At 42.6% G+C, this 20,955-nt stretch overlaps 1 protein-coding gene across 11 annotated transcripts in view; it reads right to left on the bottom strand.

Moving 5' to 3' along the window:
- CCDC91 (coiled-coil domain containing 91) overlaps positions 1–20,955 on the bottom strand; it is a 157,002-nt gene that overhangs the window by 124,936 nt on the left and 11,111 nt on the right. For 9 of the 11 annotated variants that reach the window (XM_053387504.1, XM_053387502.1, XM_053387508.1 and 6 more), the window contains exons 2-3: positions 12,331–12,374; positions 11,086–11,164 (exon numbers count right to left, since the gene is read on the bottom strand). In XM_053387504.1, coding sequence (XP_053243479.1) covers positions 11,086–11,164; positions 12,331–12,360 — 109 coding nt within the window. In that variant the 5' untranslated portion in view covers positions 12,361–12,374. Of the gene's footprint in view, positions 1–11,085; positions 11,165–12,330; positions 12,375–17,036; positions 17,071–19,744; positions 19,982–20,955 lie in introns of those variants that run through there. The other 2 variants (XM_053387499.1, XM_053387498.1) reach the window with 2 other exon arrangements.

The following is a 20,955-nucleotide window of genomic DNA, read 5'->3' on the forward strand; positions in this document are numbered from 1 at the left end:
ATTTAGAGAATTGGTTTGCAGAGGGACATAGTTTGGAAAAGAACAGCTGGGCAGAGCGAGTGGGGAACAGCTAGGAGAAGCAGAACAGGAAGAGAGATAACTGACTCCCCTTCGCTAGAAAATGTCCTGCCTATATCTCCAAGGGCAAGGAGAGCTGATAAGGTTGATTTGCAGAAGGTTCAGTGGTTGCGAATCAGGCTGCAAGAAGGGGGAAGTGACGAAGATAACTGGGGGGGGGGGAGTAGGAGCGAAGCTTAATTGGGAGCACCTTTATTCTGAGAATGGCTGCATTGTTCCTTTGCTCTGATCATTAAACACTCTTAAACTGGTAAGGGACTCTAATTGCTTTGTTCTGCTAATGCACGGCCAAAGCGGGGGAGGGAGCCATTTCTCCAAAGTCTGACAATATGCTGGGCTCAATATGAGACAGAGAATGTGGATTCAAGAAAAACAGCTGCTATTCACCAGTCACTAGAGATCAAAGACAAATGTATACGTATCAAAAATTATGGACACTGTTTTGGTCAATAGGAACAGCTCCAGTTCAGCATTGGATGATGAATTACATAAAGAGCAAGGACTCTCAACCAGAGAATACCTGCCTTTTAATGTTTTTATAATATGCATACTGACAAAGTAATATTAATGTTGGATGCTCTGCATTTTCCTTGGCATTATGATGAACACTGACTATGAACACTGATTTGGCAATATGCAAAGCCAAATTCATTTGTTCACATTCTAGATGTCATTAGGTTAAGGGAGCTGGGCATGTTTAGCCTGGAGAAGAGGAAGTTAAGGGGTGATATGATAGCCATGTTCAAATATATAAAAGGATGTCACATAGAGGAGGGAGAAAGGTTGTTTTCTGCTGCTCCAGAGAAGCGGACACGGAGCAATGGATCCAAACTACAAGAAAGAAGATTCCACCTAAACATTAGGAAGAACTTCCTGACAGTAAGAGCTGTTCGACAGTGGAATTTGCTGCCAAGGAGTGTGGTGGAGTCTCCTTCTTTGGAGGTCTTTAAGCAGAGGCTTGACAACCATATGTCAGGAGTGCTCTGATGGTGTTTCCTGCTTGGCAGGGGGTTGGACTCGATGGCCCTTGTGGTCTCTTCCAACTCTATGATTCTATGATTCTAGGTTAATGTACACTGTGGTTGATTTTTATGCATACATGGGTCCCTGAGATGTAGAATGGTTTTGTGTCCACATATTTCTTTCAATGGTAAGCAAATGAAGGACACCTCCAAGAGCACTTTCAAAAATGAGAAGGCTAGAAAATGCCTGCAATACTCATACCATTGCGTGTGAGCGATCAGTTGAAGTCATTTGCAGAGGAACTGCTTGTCTACACCAGCCCCCAAGTGCCCTGCATCTCTAAAAGATGCCAAATTGCCAAGACAGGCATTAATATTTTCCTGGGTTACTCGATCTGGAAAGGGAGTGAAATAATCTCCCAGATAGCTCAAGTACTTGACTGTATAATCCTTTGCTGCAGGCTCCAGCATTTCCACGCTGGCAAGGATTAAAGCCTCTACCCCACTGAGGAATGTATTAAGAAAGATGCCAGGAGATAGCAACCTTCTTGCTAGCACAACACTAAGATCCTCTGCCCTTAGGCTTAGATCTCAAGAAAATGCTGTTTATGAAGAGGTAATAAAATGAATAATAAAAGATGTAAATTATTTTATCATTTGTTTCATTCGTTTCCCTTCCAGGGGCTGACATGTCAGCAGCTCTCTACTCCTTCCTTGGAAAGTGCCAGCTTTGAGAGGGCTACCAAAGAACCGCTGTCTGGAGAAAAGTTAAGGACACTGTTGGCCTGAAAGATGGATGCTAAGCAGAGCTACCCAATGTCTATGTTGACATGTCTAGACATTGTTGAAAGCACAGTCAATTCATTAGACTACAAGAAAACAGACCTTGCAAAGATACACAGAATCGTAGAACTGTAGAGGTGGAAGGGATCCCAAGGGTCCAACCCCCTGCAATGCAGTCATCTCAACTAAGGGCCACATATAATGGGACAAAACTCAGTGCTGTTTCCAGACGGGTGGCTCCTACCATAGGCAGGACATTAGTAACAAGAGCCTGGGAGACACTCTAATTCAGTATTGCCTGTATGATTTTTAAAAATGGCTTCAGTGTGGTTTCCTTTTCAAGGCAAGGAGACCGGTAGCATCATGAGAAAGCTGCCAAAATAGTTACATGGATCACCTCAATGATGGTGAGCATAGAATTGCAGAGTTGGAAGGGACTCCAATGGTCTTCCAGTCCAGCCCCTTTGATTTCACAAGTCTTATGCATAGCTTTGGGCAATGCAATACCACCAAGCCAACATTGCAAAAAGATTTCCCTTGGGAGCTCTAACTCAAGATACTAAAATCTATTCATGTTAACTGAAGAGCAAACACTGCTACTGGCCTCCACATAAGAAAATCCTGTCATGGTGGGGTCCCACCCCATTCTGCTAACATGTGAGATACACACCTACTCCTCCAGTTACTCACGCCTACCTCCTCCTATGCTTGTGTGTTTGTTATATCTGCTTTTGTATGGTCGCAGAATTATATATCTAATTCTTTCCCCATTAACACAATAGATCTGCACAGTTTACCTCTTTTTCCTCTTCAGAAGCATAGTTTATGCAGATTTAAAGTCTGCTAAAAGTCTTGTTTAAATTTTAAATGGGTGACAGCTGTAGTCTAAGTACCAGCAGGGATATCAGGGCTCTACAAATCAAGCAAGCTTCCACTCTGCACACAACTTATGACTATATTAGATTTTGACCTGTGCCCTGATAACACCAGTTTCAAGTACCACATGTTTCATTTTTAGATTAACTCTATAAAGACTATCTCATTACTACACACATATATGAAATGGAGAAAAACCTGGCCTCCCACATTTTTTATCACAATGTATGGTTGAGCTGCTTTTTCCCAGACCCAAAAAGCACCCCAAAGCACATGCATGAATCTCCTCCCCATCTGTTGCAAGATTTGGATAATAGACACAGGTGTGTCTTAGTCTCTTAGGTTCTCATTATGCACAAGCAAGACACTGCATGCCAAAAACCACAAAGCCTGCACCAGTGGAATCCTATTTCTTAATGGTTATATGCACAGATGTACTGTTTCTGAACTGTATTCCAAAGACTGTTTGATATTTTACAGCCACTACTGGAATGACATGAGAATGGAAGGAGTGAAAAGGGATCAAGGGGGTTAGAATGCTGTGAAGGTGACAGGAAGCAACACCACAAATGAGGCACAGGAAACCATGGAGTATGAAACATGGAAACATGTGGAAAGACCTGCATTTGTCCATCTGGTTTCCGTACTTCCCAAAGATAATCCAAAAACTCATTTGCAGTAAAGGCTGCAAAGGAACAAGCTGAAGCCTTCAAGTGCACTTCCAAGTGTTCCTTGGCAAGCAAAGCTTTCAGTAAGCACCAATCAGCTGGCTAGAACTTACAGCAAGCTGCACAGGGATTGGCTGCATTATGGAGTTTCCGATTAGGTAATGTACATAGACAAATTTTCAGATGCCCTAGAGTGTGATCTAATTGAGCAGGTAAACAAAGCTAAAACCTTAGAAACTGGCACACTTAACCAATACAGTGGTACCTTGGGTTACAGACGCTTCAGGTTAAGCATTTTTGGGTTGCGTACTGCACCGAACCTGGAAGTACCGGAACGGGTTACTTCCGAGTTTCGGTGCTTGCACATGCGCAGAAGTGTCAAATTGCGACCCGCGCGTGCGCAGATGCAGCGCTATGGGTTGTGAACGTGCCTATCACACGGATCAGTGAGAAAACTTGTGGGAAATTTTTGGGGGGGGATCATCCTACACCACTGCTTATAGCACAGATATTAAGATAATAATTAATATTTAATGCTGTATTGTTTTTAACACTTGATTGGAAGCCACCCAGAGTGGCTGGGGAAACTCAGCCAGATGGGCAGGGTATAAATAATAAATTATTATTATTATTATTATTATTATTATTATTATTATTAATAATAATAATAATAATATTGGAAACATCATCCAATAAGTTGGAAACATCGTAAGGAATATCAAAAGATCCTTGATACAGATTACAAACCTATAAAGAACCAAGCTGTGAGTTCAGCATTGTAAACATTGATCACTGTTATAATAAACTGGCCTCCTTAGGTAGACAAAGAAGAAGATAGTTTTAAGAGGAGGAATGTGTTGAGCTAGGCCTGAAATACAAAGTCCTGTGTGCATATTTAGATTTTAAAATACTTAAAGTGGGAGAATAATTGTTACTCCTATTCACAAGTAAATTCACTTATATAGGTACAGCAAAATGCTTTCTGAAACAAAGAAAAGACTGTCTTTTTGCAATCTTTGTCAGTGCAAGGAAATTGTACGAAAAGTTATAACCTTTTTAAAAAGCAGTGGCTTTCGCACGAGGAAGCCTAAATGTGCAGTTCACAGCAGACACATTAAATTGAGACTGGCCTGTTTTATCTTGGCTTAGAATACTTCATGAAGAGAGACAACAAAGATGTTCAGTGGTACCTTGGTTCTCAAACTTAATCAGTTCCGGAAGTCTGTTCCAAAACCAAAGCGTTCCAAAACCAAGGCACACTTTCCCATAGAAAGTAATGCAAAACAGATTAATCTATTCCAGACTTTTAAAAACAACCCTTAAAAAAAGCAATTTAACATGAATTTTACTATCTAACCAGACCATTTCTGGGTTAGGGTTAGGGTTAATTTTAGGATTGGGTTAGAGTAAGTGTTGTTTCCTGTTTTCTTGTGATTTTGATTCATTTGGGGTTGGTTTGCTTTTTTTCAATTTGTTGTGTTGCTGCTTTTTCGTGAGTTGCAAGTTTGTTGGCTTTGTGGTTTTCTGGAAAGTTTCAGTTTTAATTTTGAATGCAGCCCTGGCACTGAGTGAGGGAAGGCTGGGCTGGGGCGGCAAGCGAGCAGGCAAGGGATATCGCCGCTGCCGCCACCGCCCCAGCTTGCTCCTGCTTGCAGGCAAGTAGGAGTCGGATTGGGCTGCTCCGATAGGCAGTGCGAAGCTCCCGCTTCCCAGTTTAGAGAGCCCCAATCTGTTGCTGCTTGCACGGGAACAGGAGCTGGACCCGGGCCACTCAGCTGGGGAGGTGCAGGCTCTGTTACACTTTCCGTGGAGGAGTTTGCAGCTGCACTCCCCTCAAGGAAGAAGTTTAAAGGAGCCCCCACCTCCTCATCAGAGCCCCTGTACCACCTGAAGGCAGCCAGGAGCTCCTCAGCTGAGCTGCCCAATCCCGCTCCTACTTGCAAGAAAGCAGGAGTGGAGGCAGGGATCTCTCAACTGGGGAGTGGAGGCTTTGCGCTCCACTCCACTTGCGAGCAAGCAGGAGCAGGGCAGGGATCTCTCAGAAGTGGAGGCTTCGTGCTCGGACTTCCCCAAGTGGGAATGGACCTCCTGATTATTGAGTGATGTGGGTAAGTTCCTCATCAACAGAACCTGGGCAGGCTACCTGGGGCCAACATTCACCTTACCAATGGCAATAGGCCCAACAGCCCCACCGTCTCCCCCACGGCCCACTGCCCGAGGACCCCAGCCAAGACAGCTTCTGGCTGAGCAAGCTTAACAACAGGCGTTAGCTTAGCTTATTTAGCTTTTAGTTGCTATTTTGTAACTATTGTTTTATACTGATTTGTTAATCATATGACTTATGTTGTAATTGTGATGTTTATTTTCTGTTTTATTGTGCTATTGTTATTTATTGTTTGTAAGCTGATTTGAATGAAATTGGCACAGAAATACAATAAATCAAATAAAATCAAAGCTTTATACTACTGCTAGGACCAGAAAATATAGTGTTATTAATTAGAAATATATAGTGGAAATACTAGAATGAATTTCACATCCAATTACATAAATCCTGCCAATAGTAAAAGCAAAAGATTCTTAAGGTATCAAATATGACAAATCAGCATAAAACCTGCACAAATGCTAACACTGCCTCTTCTTGTAGGTTATGAGTAACAACTAAAAAGAGTAAGTCAAGTAGGTATATGTATTCATTAAAAAAAACCCATTCCTTAAAGTTCTATCCATTTAAAAGGAAAGACTATCAACTTCAGAAGCATTAAGCTACAGAATACATTATGTTTGACATTAGACTTTTGCAGTAGCGCCAGACCCATTCAAAAATATTTATGACAGGGGGGCCACTAGGGGCGCATTGGAAGACAGACGACAATACCATCTCTCCAGCTCACATGAGGTAATTAAGAGGCTGATATGGGAGTATGCAGCCTCCCTTGTTACCCCAAGGGAATGGGGAACACTGCCTTGCCTGCGGTTGCCATAAATCACCCCCGGATTCGAAAGAAGGGGGTGAGGGCACTAGGCACACAGCCCTCGTATGAGACGGCTCTCCCTGACACTGTCTCTGATCGCGCGGCCTGGTTGCAGGAGCTCAAAATAAACAATTAGAGAGAAGCAAATGCACATATTTTGAGCGAAGAACGGGAGTTAAGACTGCTAACTGAAGTGACCTCTGTGAAATGGAGCAATCGGTTGGATTTAACAGGAAAACATAACAAGAAGAAGATACATCAAAGGGTCGGTATGTCGGAATGGGATGGAATGGGGGGGGGGACTTTTCTTTTCTTTTACCTTATGTGATTACCCAACAACCCTCCCCCCAAGAAGAACCGTTGCAATTACCGATTATAAGCGGGATGATTAAGAACTGTATGGAAATGAATTACTAATCAAAGACATGGTTTGTGAAACATTGGGGAAGGAACGAAGAGCCTTTGGAATGACGCAGTCATAAAAAGAGACTTGTTTAATAGCAGGCCAGGCTACTGGATTTACGATCGAGGGGGAGGAGACCATGGTAATTGGAATGTGAGTTCGACCTGGCAGAACCCCCTAAGATTGAGGAGAGATTGTCAGACCTGCGAGGATTTAATGGGCAGACTTTAAGAATGTTTTGTTCGGAAGTGTGGAAATGGCATCTGTCTGTGTGAAATATGGCTCTTGGAGGAACGGAAAATCCACACGGGATAAACAACGTCTGTTTTCAACCCGCTTGTGGAGACTATCAGAGGTCACAAAGAAAGGAATATATGACAACAACAAGAAAATGAGGAAAATAATAAAGAGAAGATTGGATAGAACTGTGAATACTATTTGGACAGAACTGTAACATCAAAGCAGCAGCAAGAGAGATGTTTGGATCCCTTTCTGAGCTCGAAGCATGGGTAGCCCCAACAAAAAATTTTAAAATTTGGCTTTGTAATTTGGAACTAATGTGATTTGATTGGTTTGTTAATAAAAATTATATTAATATATATATATATATTTATGCCAGCTGTTGCTTTTCAGTAACAATGTGGAGAGAGGCTCAGAACTCACAGGGTTAAGAAGTTCTGAGTGACGTCTCACATTTTGAGGCGTGGTTTTAGAATACTGAGGGGAGTGGTTTCCTGTGTTTCTCTCAGTGTGTGTTCTGCTCCGATGCGAGAGAGCAGCGACCATGAGCGCTCTGTCGCCAGGATTTATAGCTGTTGTGTTATGCTAAGGAATAAAGACTTAAATCTAAGATAAGGAGACAGCCTGAGTTATTGCCCTCACACGACGTTCCTGCTTCTGTTCCGCTGTGTTTACGTGCTGCTGGAGTGGGAGGTCCCTGGGGGAAGAATCAGAGCCACGCAGAGGAAGCGTGCTGGACCCCCCAGATTGGCTCAGGTTATGGGGTCATCAGCAAACGCCTGAAGCAGAGATAAGCAACGTTCGTGCGTGTGGGAGAAGCCGGCTGAGAAGGAAGATTGCAGCCAAAAGCCAGCCGATGAGACGCTGGGAAGGAAGACTGCAGTCAGAGTCGGCTGAGGAGCAGCCGGAGCCAGTTGGAGTTGTGCCAGAAGGGAGCTCACTGGGAAGATCTGATCTGCTGGACCGGGAGGTGCTACTGTACCGTAAGTAGGCTGGGCCCCGGGAGAAGATGGCAGACGACCAGAAATCGTCAATCCCTTTTAATAAGGTGGACGGGAGCAAGCCCTGGGTCGAGTGGCGGCAGGCACTGAATAAAGCAGTGGGAGCCGGGCCAGAGGGGGCTGAGAATTGCTCTGAGGAAGCACCAAGCCCAGGAGGGGCTGAGGGACGCCCAGGAAGCCCAGAGGGGGCTGGGACTGTGTTGGGAAGCTATTGCAATGCCTCAACACATGAGCTGTGTGCTGGAGAGCAGCTGAGAGAAGAGAAGAGATATGCACCTGAGAGTGGGGGTGCAGGCCATTCCAAGGGTCTTGAGAGTGCCCAGGCTGTTTGGCAGGAGCTGGAGGGGGTTTGCAGAGAAACCACAGCAGAAGCCAAAAGCCATGTCCCCAAAGGCAGAAAAGCCTCAAGGAGTGCTGCTGGAAAGGTTGGGGGGGCAGAGAAGACCAAAGGCAAGTTTGCAAAATTTTCCACTCGGCGTTGTTTTGTCTGCAATTCTTCTGACCATTTGTGTCGCAGCTGCCCACAGAGAGCAAGGGAGACAGGGCAGGATGTGTCCAAGGTTGCTTCCCATGGGAACCAGCCGGGTTTCCATGGCAACAAGTCCTGCAGAGGAGGCAGGCATGGGAAAGCGCATACGCTACGTGCTACAGAGAGAGGAGGAAACGCTTATCAGCTGACTGCTTCGATGGCAGTTTTGAAGAACACCTGCAGCGAAGGCCCCAAGGTCGGGGGCAGCAGGAAGTCTGTTGCTAAGGCAACAAAGGACAACTCCAGAGAGGGGAGAGTGCTACGTTGGGTTGTGGACTCGGCTGCTAACGCCCATTTGGTGACAGCGCCACCTGATGGACAAATGTGGAACTGCAAGGCTGTTTCAACTGAAAAAACAGTTGCTTTTGCTACTGGTTCACAGGGACATGTGACTCATGTTGCTAACGTGTTTGTCTCTTTCTTACAGGCTGAGCTAAAGGTCTACATCATACCTGAGATAAAACATTGTCTGTTATCTGTACCTTGTCTCTTACAGGAGGGATATGCAGTGAGTTTTGAGAAAAATGTTTGTACAATTTCCAGAGGGGGGAAGAAACTAATAAGTGTTGAGAAGAATCAGAACAACCTCTTTGTTCTGGAAACACCTCTGGAGGGTGAGGGGAATGCTGGGAAAGCCACTGATCACACTCATGTGTCGTGTGCTTGCGTGTGGCACAAGAGAATGTCACATGGTTCCTGTGAGGACATTCAGATGTTATCAGAGTGCACCAAAGGGTGCCGGGTAAAAGAATGTGGTCAACCTTTGAATTGCAGAGCTTGCAGAAAAGCAAGGAACAAGGGATTTAATCATCCCAGGGTGGAGAGGGTAACCACAAAGCCTTTTGAGCTTGTACATGCAGACCTTTTTGGTATGCCACAGCCAAGTCTGGGCAAGGCCAAGGTTCTGATGGTGCTGACAGATGATTTTACGCGGAACGCATGGGCGTTCACGCTTAGAACTAAGGAGGAGGCAACACAACTTATCAAGGATTGGGTTGCAGAGGTGGAACTAAGGTTCTCCACCAAGGTGCAGGGGTTCAAGTGTGACCGAGGTTCAGAGGTCACTGGGTCTGCTCTAAAGGGTTTCTTTCGCCAGAGAGGGATACGTCACAAGGTGACTTCTCCTCAGGACAGTGGCGTGGCAGAGCTTAGGAGTAAAGCTCTGGTTCAAGCATCAGAGATTCTACTGGATGACTCTGGTTTGCCTCCAAGTTTTTTGGGGGAGGCGGTAAAGACAGCCAATTTCACGATGAACAGGTGCTACAATTCAGTGGTAGGTGACACCCCGTATTTCCTGCTTCATCGACAGAAGCCGCTTGTGCATTTCTTTCGCACTTTTGGTAGCAGAGCCATGGTGCCTGTACCAAAGTTTCTGCAGCAGGAGGGTGGCCCAAGGTACCAGGAAATGATCTTCTGTGGATATGAGCCTGCGACAAAAGGATGGAGGTTCGCATATCCAGAAGGTGATCAGACCAAGCTTCTGGTCAGTAAACAGGCTGAGTTCTTTGAGCAGGATGGTTGGGCAAGGCGCAAAGCGAGCTCTGACGTTCACTCAGATTGTCTGTCTGACTCTGAGGAGGAGGGAGAGCCAGAGCCTGAACCTGCTGGTGGAGACCAGGTCCCTGAACAGAGTAGGGCATTTCCACAGGTTGTTAAGAGAGTGTCCAAGAGTGAGCCCTCATCTCCTGTGCGCATAATGGAGAAAGCGCACAGACGTGTCAAGTCAGAGGGGGAATCTTCTGATGAGGAAGACGCACATGCTGGCCCCAGTGGGTCAGAGGTAGCACCCCAGTTTGTGCCCAGGCGGTCATCTAGTGCAACAAAGGGAATTCCACCTGAGAGGTTTCAGGTCACAAATGCGTGGGTTGGTTTCGCACAGTGCGAACCTGAGATTTGTGAGGTTCAACAGGTGCCTAACAACGATGCCAGGAAGGGGCGGAAGGCAATGGGGAAGGTGTTGAACACTCAGAAGTCCTCTCAAAATGTGATTCGAGAGGGGGTGTGGAGAGAGGCTCAGAACTCACAGGGTTAAGAAGTTCTGAGTGACGTCTCACATTTTGAGGCGTGGTTTTAGAATACTGAGGGGAGTGGTTTCCTGTGTTTCTCTCAGTGTGTGTTCTGCTCCGATGCGAGAGAGCAGCGACCATGAGCGCTCTGTCGCCAGGATTTATAGCTGTTGTGTTATGCTAAGGAATAAAGACTTAAATCTAAGATAAGGAGACAGCCTGAGTTATTGCCCTCACACGACGTTCCTGCTTCTGTTCCGCTGTGTTTACGTGCTGCTGGAGTCGGAGGTCCCTGGGGGAAGAATCAGAGCCGCGCAGAGGAAGCGTGCCGGACCCCCTGGATTGGCTCAAACAAAACTGCACACTAGCACTAAATAGAGAAGTTACAAATGTACATTTATCAAGCAGTATGCTTTAAAATTACAGTAATCACACTATAAATAGTCTCCAAGGTCACTTCAATAGTAGCCATGGACAACAACAAAATGGTTCAGAGTTCATGGACTTATTCCAGATGCTCTAATTTAAACTGGTAAAGTAAAACCTGATTTTGCTTGTTCTCTCTACCTGTGGGAAATGCTGCCCAAGGAATAGCTGGAGAAGTAACTGGGGGTTCACCATTTCCATCCTTAAAGTTTTCTGCTGCCTGAAAATACAAGGCATATTATTAGTGTTTAAGACGTGGACTTTCCAGCACCACGTCCTGATCAGGTACACATTACATTTCTTGTATAGTACAGTGTTGCATACCATGTTAGTTTAAACATGTTTTTGCCATATGCTTGAGGATATGATATCCCCCCACCGCCCCAGCTCAATGTGAAGGGACTGCAAATGAGAGGTTCCATTATGTTAATCCAGTCACATGGGCAACAACAGAAGACATTTCCACTCTGTGCTCTTTGCGATATCACATCTCTATTGCTGCAACCTCCACATGATTCCTCTTCCAGATCTGTAGTCCACAAATGTTACATGGGTGCTATGGTAGCCATGCTCCTTGGGACTACAGCAGTGCATTCTATGTTGGGTTGCCCTTGAAAACAACAGTTATTTAAGAATAGACTTTTAATTATTTAAGACTGAACATACCGTATGTTCCAGCGTACAAGACAACTTTTTATCCCTGGAAAATCACCCCAAATGTTGGGGATCATCTTATAAGCCGGGTATACGCGTTGGGAAGGAGGAGAGAGAGCCGGTGAGCAGAAGCGCCCCTTCTGCCGTCGCTCCTCCTCCTTCCCCACAGAAGGGGACGGCAGAAAGTCCTTCTGAGCGTGGCGCTCACCCGCCTGCCCGCCAAACGCCTCGCCTCGGGCTGCTGTTGCAACGGCAGAGGCAGTGGAAGGGTGCGTGCTCTGCCCCTTCTGCCGTCGCTCATCCTCCCTCCCCACAGAAGGGGACACGGAAAGTCCTTCCGAGCGTGGCGCTCACCCACCTGCCCGCCAAACGCCTCGCCTCGGGCTGCTGCTGCAACGGCAGAGGCAGTGGAAGGGTGCGTGCTCTGCCCCTTCTGCCGTCGCTCCTCCTCCCTCCCCACAGAAGGGGACACGGAAAGTCCTTCCGAGCGTGGCGCTCACCCACCTGCCCGCCAAACGCCTCGCCTCGGGCTGCTGCTGCGACGGCAGAGGCAGTAGAGGGGTGCGTGCTCTGCCCCTGGCAGCGCTCAAACTCTAAAACTCTGAAATTGAACAGCAAAAGTTGGGGATCGTCTTATATGCCCAGTCACCTAATACGCCGGAATCTACGGTAAATAAGTTAGTTTAACACTGTATTAACTGAATGCTTACAAACTATTTCTTAGCTCCATACCTCAAAACCTCCAAAGTCGTCGTCATCCATTTTCCTGGAAATACCTAGAGAACAATATAAGATGTTCATTTACAAATCTTTACCGTTCATTAATAATCCTCTTTCTCTTTAATCTCTGAAATAACTTAAGTGGTAAAAATGTCCTTGAAATTCCCTCCTGAGTCTACGTTTAAATGACAATTAAAAAACACATAATGAATGGAGTATAGAGCTCTCACAAACACCAGTATTTTTGATCCAGACTTTACTAAAGATCCACAGGTAGGTGTGGTTTTAAGTGGGTAGAACTTTGTATTGAGATTTATAAGGATTGGTTCCAAGAGGGAGATCATGTGCCCAGGTGTTAAAATATAGAGAACACCACGCCCTTGCATGTATGCAACTCTGCTTGCATGTATCCAAACACAGGGCAGCCAATCCCATTTTGCTGTCTGAAGCCAAACGGGAAGGTGTCACTCACCCCCCGCCTAGCCTGGCAAAGCCTCACTTACTGGGATTGAACAGCGGCAGTTTCTAGCAAGATCTCACTGGAAGCCACTGCCAGTTCTCCTCAGTTATCCAGCAGTGGCATCAGGGACTAGCAGAACACCACCCCATGCAATTCCACCACCCAAGGCAGCTGCCTCATGGAGTCTACCTCATGAACTCAAATATTAAGATCTCCAGTGGAGCACTTCCAGCAGGTGACCCCAGCATCTGAGCTGACCTGGGCTGCTACTGGTGAGAGTGTGACAACATTCCAGTTGTCAAACACCCTCCCCCAAAGACATTTGACTGGCACCTACTTTATAGTTTTTTCAGCCCCAAGCAAACGCCAGACTGTTTTAGATACAATTTCAATCCTACTGACTGTTTAATGTCTTTGATGGTACTGTATAATCTTTATCACTTCAAACTTTGTACACCACTTTGGAAGATTGCAGACCAGAAAAATGATATAACGTACACTTAAAATACTTTATGTAGTCAGCTTTAAACCATTTGTTCAGTAAGGAGGGTAAACAGGTTTTTCTCAATGTTTAAGCAAGAATTCTCAACTCTATAAACCACCAAGAACCCTCAGGACAAGGAGGAACAAAAAGTTAATAATGCAACCAGAGGGGGAGTAACTGAGAAGTAGGATGTTTGTCTTATAATGTAATCTACAGTTAATGCACCAAGTCTGCCCACTTGGAAACGGTTATGGTAAAATGTTTCACACCAAACAATCAGCATTAGTTATTTTTGTTAATTAATTCTTTGCTGGTACTTGACCTTCCTAGAGCTCAACTCTATTCAGAGAGGTTCAAACAATCTATGTTGAAGATGGAACAACGGAAGTGCAGGTACACCCTTGTGCAAATTAACTGAAACAAAGAATGTTTTCTATCTTACTCATAATCCTGTACTCAAAAAAACACACGAAATGCCAGTTGATCGTTATGGTGTTGGAAGCCTGCAGCCAACAGAAGGAATTATACGCTTGCCGCAATATACTGAGGTTCTACGAAAGAGAGTTATTCCAGAGCTGGAAAAGAGGTATCCTGACAGTGCTGGGATATTGCAGCAGGATCTGCAGAGAGGAGTGGGACAAAATACCTCCTGAGGTGTTTGCAACCCTGGTGGCCACCTACAAGAAACATCTGACCTCTGTAATCGCCAACAAGGGTTTTGCCCCCAAGTACTAAGTCATCTTTTGCAAAGGGATCAAATACTTACTTCACCCATTACAATGCACATCAATCTCTGACTTTTGTCTTCTGGGTTTCTGGAGGTTTTCCTGTTGTTATTCTGTCTCTCACAGCTACAATAAACCTACCATTAAAATTATGGACTGGTTATTTCTTCGACAGAGGACCAACGGGCAAATTTAGCAGGGGATCAAATACTTTTTCCCCTTACTGTATATGTGAGTTTTGTACATGTATATGTGAGTTTTATACAATAAACTACATTGTTTGTTTCAATTAATTTGCACAAGGGTGTATATATGACATGTCTGAAAACCAGAGCCTTTTAGATGGCGGTAATTAAAGAAATGGAGGTAATCGGAGGAGATGTCCTGCCGGTGAGCTCACTTGCTATCCAACCTGGCTATGCCAAAGATAGATAATTGCTAATACGTTTATTAAAAGCTTCATGTATGGCAATCAGTTATAACTGGGGGGAAATCCAGTTTTTCAGAACTGGGTGATTGGATATCTAGAGTATTGGTTGAGGGTGGAGTGTTCAAATGATAAAATTGATTAATTTAGTCACTAGAAGAGAGAGCAGACTCAGTGATCAATTCAATGAAAAACTGAGAGGCTGTTATAGAATCATAGAATCATAGAATCATAGAGTTGGAAGAGACCACAAGGGCCATCGAGTCCAACCCCCTGCCAAGCAGGAAACACCATCAGAGCACTCCTGACATATGGTTGTCAAGCCTCTGCTTAAAGACCTTATGTATTGGTTAAGACCTTATGTATTGGTTAAGACCTTATGTATTGGTTAAACCTTATGTAAACCTTATTGTATTGGTTAAGACCTTATGTATTGGTTAAGACCTTATGTATTGGTTAAGACCTTATGTATTGGTTAAACCTTATGTAAACCTTATTGTTAAGACCTTATGTATTGGTTAAACCTTATGTAAACCTTATTGGTTAAAGACCTTATGTATTGGTTAAACCAAATATCAAATATTATAATAAGTTTATAAATTAAATATTAGGTACCGTTTATTTCTTACTGGGGTTTTTCCTTGTTAAGTACTTAATCATTTAAGTATTAGACTGTACTATCATGATATCACTATTATCACATGTGTACACATGTTTATCTATGTATAATATACAAATTGTTTAATAAATAAACTCAAGTATAATAATTTTGTGTAATATTAGTAGTAAATATGTTAGTAAAAGTCCATTTTCATCTTTATATTTACTCTGAAATCTTAAGTTTTGTGCACTAGGGATGGAAATATTTTTACATTCTCTGTTGCTGTTCCAAATTGGCACAGCAGCTCATTGCAATAATGTTTCCTGCTTTTCACATTGCCCCTTAGCTTTCCTGGTGGGTTCAGCACAAACTACAGCTTTACACATGACTGTGGTGAGTGTCTGCCCCCACAGACGTTCTTCCCTAAGTTTCATTAAAAGGGTTCATTTACAGTTTGGAAGCTGATTGGTACACTCATGACTTTTGTGGCTATTGCCAGATATATTTTTAACTAAAGCACTCTTGCTTCTTTGGAAAAATTTTAAGTTATGAACCCTGCTAATGAAGATAAATTCAGCCATGAGTTGACCATGGAAAAATACACAGAGGGATGGGGGGTTGGTGGATTACATACATGGGCTCCCTGCTTCCCTGGTATCTAGTCAAAATAAATAAGATCAAGCTATTCAAATAGTGGCTTAGAAAGTTAAGTTGTATTTGAACCAAAAATAATCCTTCCTAAAGCAGGGATGGTAAGTTTTTTTGATGGTCTGCATCTTCCCATGGGAAGTGGGAGAGAAGGAGAATTCCAGAAGTAAGCAGGACCAAACAAACTGTCACACAACCTTAACACACACCATGCAGAACAACAGCGCTTGATAGCTAAAGGTAATTTTCAATTAGTAGCCCCCTCCACAAATCTTTTAAGTGAGATTTTTAGTAAACTGGAAGGTAACCAGCTACCTTCCTATTTAGAAGAGACTCAGCATTAATTTTGATTAACCTGCAGTTTATAAAAGTAAACTGAGAGGGTTACGGTGATTAATCAATTGCTTTAGTTTTCTCTTTTGTTTTCTACTGCTTGCTGACACAGAAGAGAAGGTGGGCAGAGCATCCAACCATTTCCACTCAGCTGTGAACATTACCTATGGAAAGTGGAGATTTGAACCCTGATCTCCCAGGTTTTAGTCCCAACACTCTTAACCTACACAGTCTTCCTAGAGTACTTCTGCTATGGGGCAGCTATATAAATTAAGTAGGTAAATAAATATCAGGAAAGCAAAATGTCACTTAGAGAAGGGTCTAAAATATTTTCCTTGAAGCTTGAATTTGTTTTATTCTGGATTGTTTTACTTGATGTATAAATGTGTTGTAAACCGTTTTGAGATTTTTTCTTTAAAATATAAAGCGGTATAGAAATAAAATGAATCAGACCTGGAATTGTGTCTAGACATTCTGTTGTGGCAACCATTATCTAGGCTTAAGGTTTCATTTGGCAATTAGCTGAGTTTCTAACACTGATGGACACATAGGGCTTATTCACATTGAATCTTTGCCCTGCTCTTTCCGTGCTGAAAAGCTCTGTGTCTGAGCGTTATTTTTATTTATTTTTTGTCCTAAAGCTTTCCCCATGAAAACCTACTTTTTAGTGTTCAATCAGAGCATATATTATGGTTTGCTCCAACTGAGCTTGAAAGAGTGGATTTTTACAGTGAAATATCCAAAGCAAAAAAAGGGCACTCTTTAAAACACAGCTTTAAAACACAGACCATGCTTGGAAAGAGCAAAGGAAAGGAAAGTGTGGATAAGCCCTTCACTCTAACAGTTTTCACAGGCACTCATCAGCATTTCTGCAGTTCAAAATTACATGATCCTGTTTAACATTTACAATTTGGAGCACATGTATTAAGTTCCAAAAGGTCAGCTTCACAAAACCAGATGACAGAGGAAAAATGAGGATTCTGTACATGATACATATACTTAGGAAAGGCGAAGTTTAAGAAAATTTACACAAAACTCACATTAATAACTTCTGAACTTATGCCAACACATGACCTGTAGGGTAGGAAATTAAGCTAATTATTTCCGGAGACAGAATCCAAACTCTTCTAGTAAGAAATATGGTACTTTTGCAATGAATTTAGATAAGGTGCAACTGCTGAATAGGATACCTGTAGAATTTTTCAATGATGGTAAAAGCTAAACATTATTAAGAAACTTATAACCATGCAAGAGCCTTACTCAAACATGAACATTCAATTAATCAGTCATTTCAGTTTCCTTTAAAAACAGAAAGATTTTTCAATCACTATTCAACAAGAGGAAGAAAACTGTACTTGCTTGAAAAGAAGAGTCATAATTTTTCCAACATTCAAGTAAATAAAGGATCTCAGAGGTAGCTTGAGGAAAAATTATGTGGGGTCTAAAGTTGTGGCACAGTAATACATTACTATAGTGCCATCTGCACTACACATCTGATAAAACTTGGGCAGCTTTCTGCTGTCATCTTGTACAACTACACTGGCAGGCATGGCACCACCCACTTTCAAGTCTGCATGACTACACTACAGATGCTTCTCACAGCCATGTTTCAGCAACAAATCCCACTTAATCCTATGTAGCACTGCCCACATCCAGCAGAAATACCACCTACAATGAATGATCCAATGGCATCTCACATTTGCATATGCAGAGTTAGGGCCAAACCTCCACAGCTGCCCCTAGCCCTCTTGGGAGGGCCGCTACTCAGTACAATATGAGAAGTTTTCCTCCTCCCAAGACACCAAAAGGCAACCACTCAGGGAAGGTGGGGGGAGCAGAGCCTGGACATAGAATTGTCCTATCCTTCAGCATCAATATGCCATATCTCACCAGATATTTTTAGTTGCATCAGATTGAGTGCATGGCAGAATTTAGAGATATTTGGGATTTTAACGAGGCTTATGATGTTGCATGATTATAAGATGCTTTTATAATATCCCCAACAGTCTGCTGCATTTCTGCATTTCAAGGTAAGATGCTTTGGTCTGATCCAGTTTTGCTTTTTATTTGTTCCTAAGTAATGGTGAATAAACTTCCAGCTACTACTGATTTCTCATTAACGAATTCTAGTTTCCCAGTTCATAAATGAAAAGCTACTCAACCCAGTGTACACAGAGCAGTAGAGTGCTATGGCTGAATGAACATGTACTATCAGTATCATACTGATGAGGCAAAGAAAGGATACAAATTGGAACACACAGGATTCCCTCCCCATGAGAACTTCCTGATTTTCCCAGTGAAGAAGTAGCAATTCTGAGAGGGGGGATTAAAACCTCTTTCAGAATAAGTGAAATAATGGTTGAAGTAGTGTTTTAAAATAATTTAATCAAACTGCTACAAAACTCCAAGATTCCACAGAAATGTAGCCCATGTTCTGGAGTTCTAAACAAGTAACACTCTCAGGACCAACAATAATTACAAATTACAAATACAGGTAATTCGCAACTCATGTACATTTAACTTGTGTGGATTCAGTTTTAAGTGCTTGGCAAAAAAAAAGAAGAAGAATTAAAAAAGAGATTTGGGCTTTATGTACTATCTCCAGAACGTAACCCTCATGTAAGTTGAGAGGCACCTGTATACACTTATAAGAGGTAGATAGAACAGTGCAAGATGCTTTATACTGAAGCACCTAACTGTGCTACATATACATGTGTCTACTAAGAGGGAAACTCTAGTGGGCTCAACGGAGTTTACTCAAAGTTAAGTATTAATACATACTTTTGAAAACAGGAAAAACTAAGCAGAAGTTGAAAGTTGAAGCCACTAACAAAACCATTAAACACTATACTTAAAAAGTATATAGATCTTAGAAATTGTGCAGAAACAAAAGAAATTCATATTTTAGTAAAAGGTCTACTGATGCACACTTTAATTGGCAATAACTCCACTGAACTCAGTGAGACAGGTTCTAAGTAAACATTTAGAGGAACAAACTTTACACAGCACAATAATTGTAGATAAAATTAACAATGCTGAAACTATATTTATTGTTCCACTGTATCTTACTCTAATCTAAGAACAGGGCACATGCAGCCCTCCAAATGTTATTGGACAACAACTCTCATCATTAATGCAGATTGAGGCTGATGTGGGTTGGGAGTCAGAGACTCCCCTTAAGTGCTCTAATCAGTCTTCAAGACATTCATAGTTACTAATTTTCATCCACAATTATTTATAACAGAGTTAATTATAACAATGTGGCACAGTTCTAAACAGACAGCCCTTTCCTCTTCTGGGATATGAATGCAGTCACCATTTCTAGTTATCAGTATCAGATATTTCAGAAATAGAACAAACCTTGAACAAAAATTATTCAATTAACTTTTCTTGCCTAGCATAAACTAGAATCAGCACAATATTGGGGGGAAAGTTTCCATTTCCATTTCCACAAAGCAGGACCATCATTCTAGTAAGGCACAAACCACCACCATCAGCCCACCATTTCATGAATGAAGCATGTCATATACTACTCGGGACTGATGACTCTAAAAGCACTTATCTTGAAACTCACTTCTTTCACAGAAGCAATTACACCCACTCTAGAAAAAGCAATTAATTACTACATTGTCTGGAGGTTTTCAATGCAGTTATCCAATATGTCTACCCACTATTCCAGTTGTCACCATTCCATCTTTAAAAGAAGTGAGGATTACCATGGACATAATCTGTCCAGGCATTGGCATACCCTCCTGAAGTTTCAGAACAACAGTTGATGTTCCATCTTCCCAAGCTTTGTCCAGAATCAACCTGGAATGGGACTTTTCCCAGCACAAGAGCACCATCTTGTGGACATACAAGCTCACTTGGAGACTGGTGTGTGCAGACCCTATAGAGTTGCAAAAGAAGGAATCTTCAGAAAGTGGTGGAACCACCAATAGAATACAGTGGTACCTCAGGTTACATACGCTTCAGGTTACATACGCTTCAGGTTAAAGACTCCGCTAACCCAGAAACAGTGCTTCAGGTTAAGAACTTTGCTTCAGGATGAGAACAGGCGCGGCAGCAGCAGGAGGCCCCATTAGCTAAAGTGGTGCTTCAGGTTAAGAACAGTTTCAGGTTAAGTACGGACCTCCGGAACAAATTAAGTACTTAACCTGAGGTACCACTGTATTATTATTTACTGGTCATTCAGAATGAGGATGTTTCCTTTTACATTGAAGAGTTGCCTTTTCAGGTCATGGAATAATGTAGAAGAATTGTGAACTCTCAAACCAGATAAGCCAATCAAATTCTTCTCGCCTAATATGGGTTTAGGTTTCACTGAGTTTCTTTCTTGGAGGAATGTGTAGTAGTCAGTTGCTGTACATCAGGGTTGGATAGTTTTGTTCTTTTGAAAAAGGCCCCAAGAATGGTGGCCAATTATTTTATAGCATATTTTGATTATCTGGGGAATCTTAAATGTCATCAGGAACTAATCCAGTTCAAATGTGGCATGCAAGTTATCCATCTCTAAAATAAGTATCCTATCACATGGGTACAGTAAATACATCGTTAATTTATTTCCAAGTGCTACAATGCCAGATCTAAAAATGTGACATTATTTGTTATTAATGTCTGGGTTTGGTCCATAAAGTGATTTAAAAAACCAAAACCTTTCTACCTTTAGTCCAAAAGAAAGATCTTAAATGAAACTGTAAACAGAACCTGGAAAGGAAAGGAAAATGGGGGGGGGGGGACTTCCCAAAATTTCAAGTAATAGTTTCCAATCCAGGTGCCTCCACACTAAACCCTTAAAATTGACCCAATCTTAAAATATTGTTATAGCATCAAAGCAATGACACATAAAACTATAAAAAGTTTGAATGTAAGGATTTTAAGTATCATTAGAAAGTTAAAATCTAGTACATAGACATCAACTTGATATTATCTTGAAATTTGTAACAAGGAGGGAAACTT

Source organism: Podarcis raffonei, chromosome 5 (genome assembly GCF_027172205.1).
Source record: "Podarcis raffonei isolate rPodRaf1 chromosome 5, rPodRaf1.pri, whole genome shotgun sequence".
Classification (NCBI taxonomy): domain Eukaryota; kingdom Metazoa; phylum Chordata; class Lepidosauria; order Squamata; family Lacertidae; genus Podarcis; species Podarcis raffonei.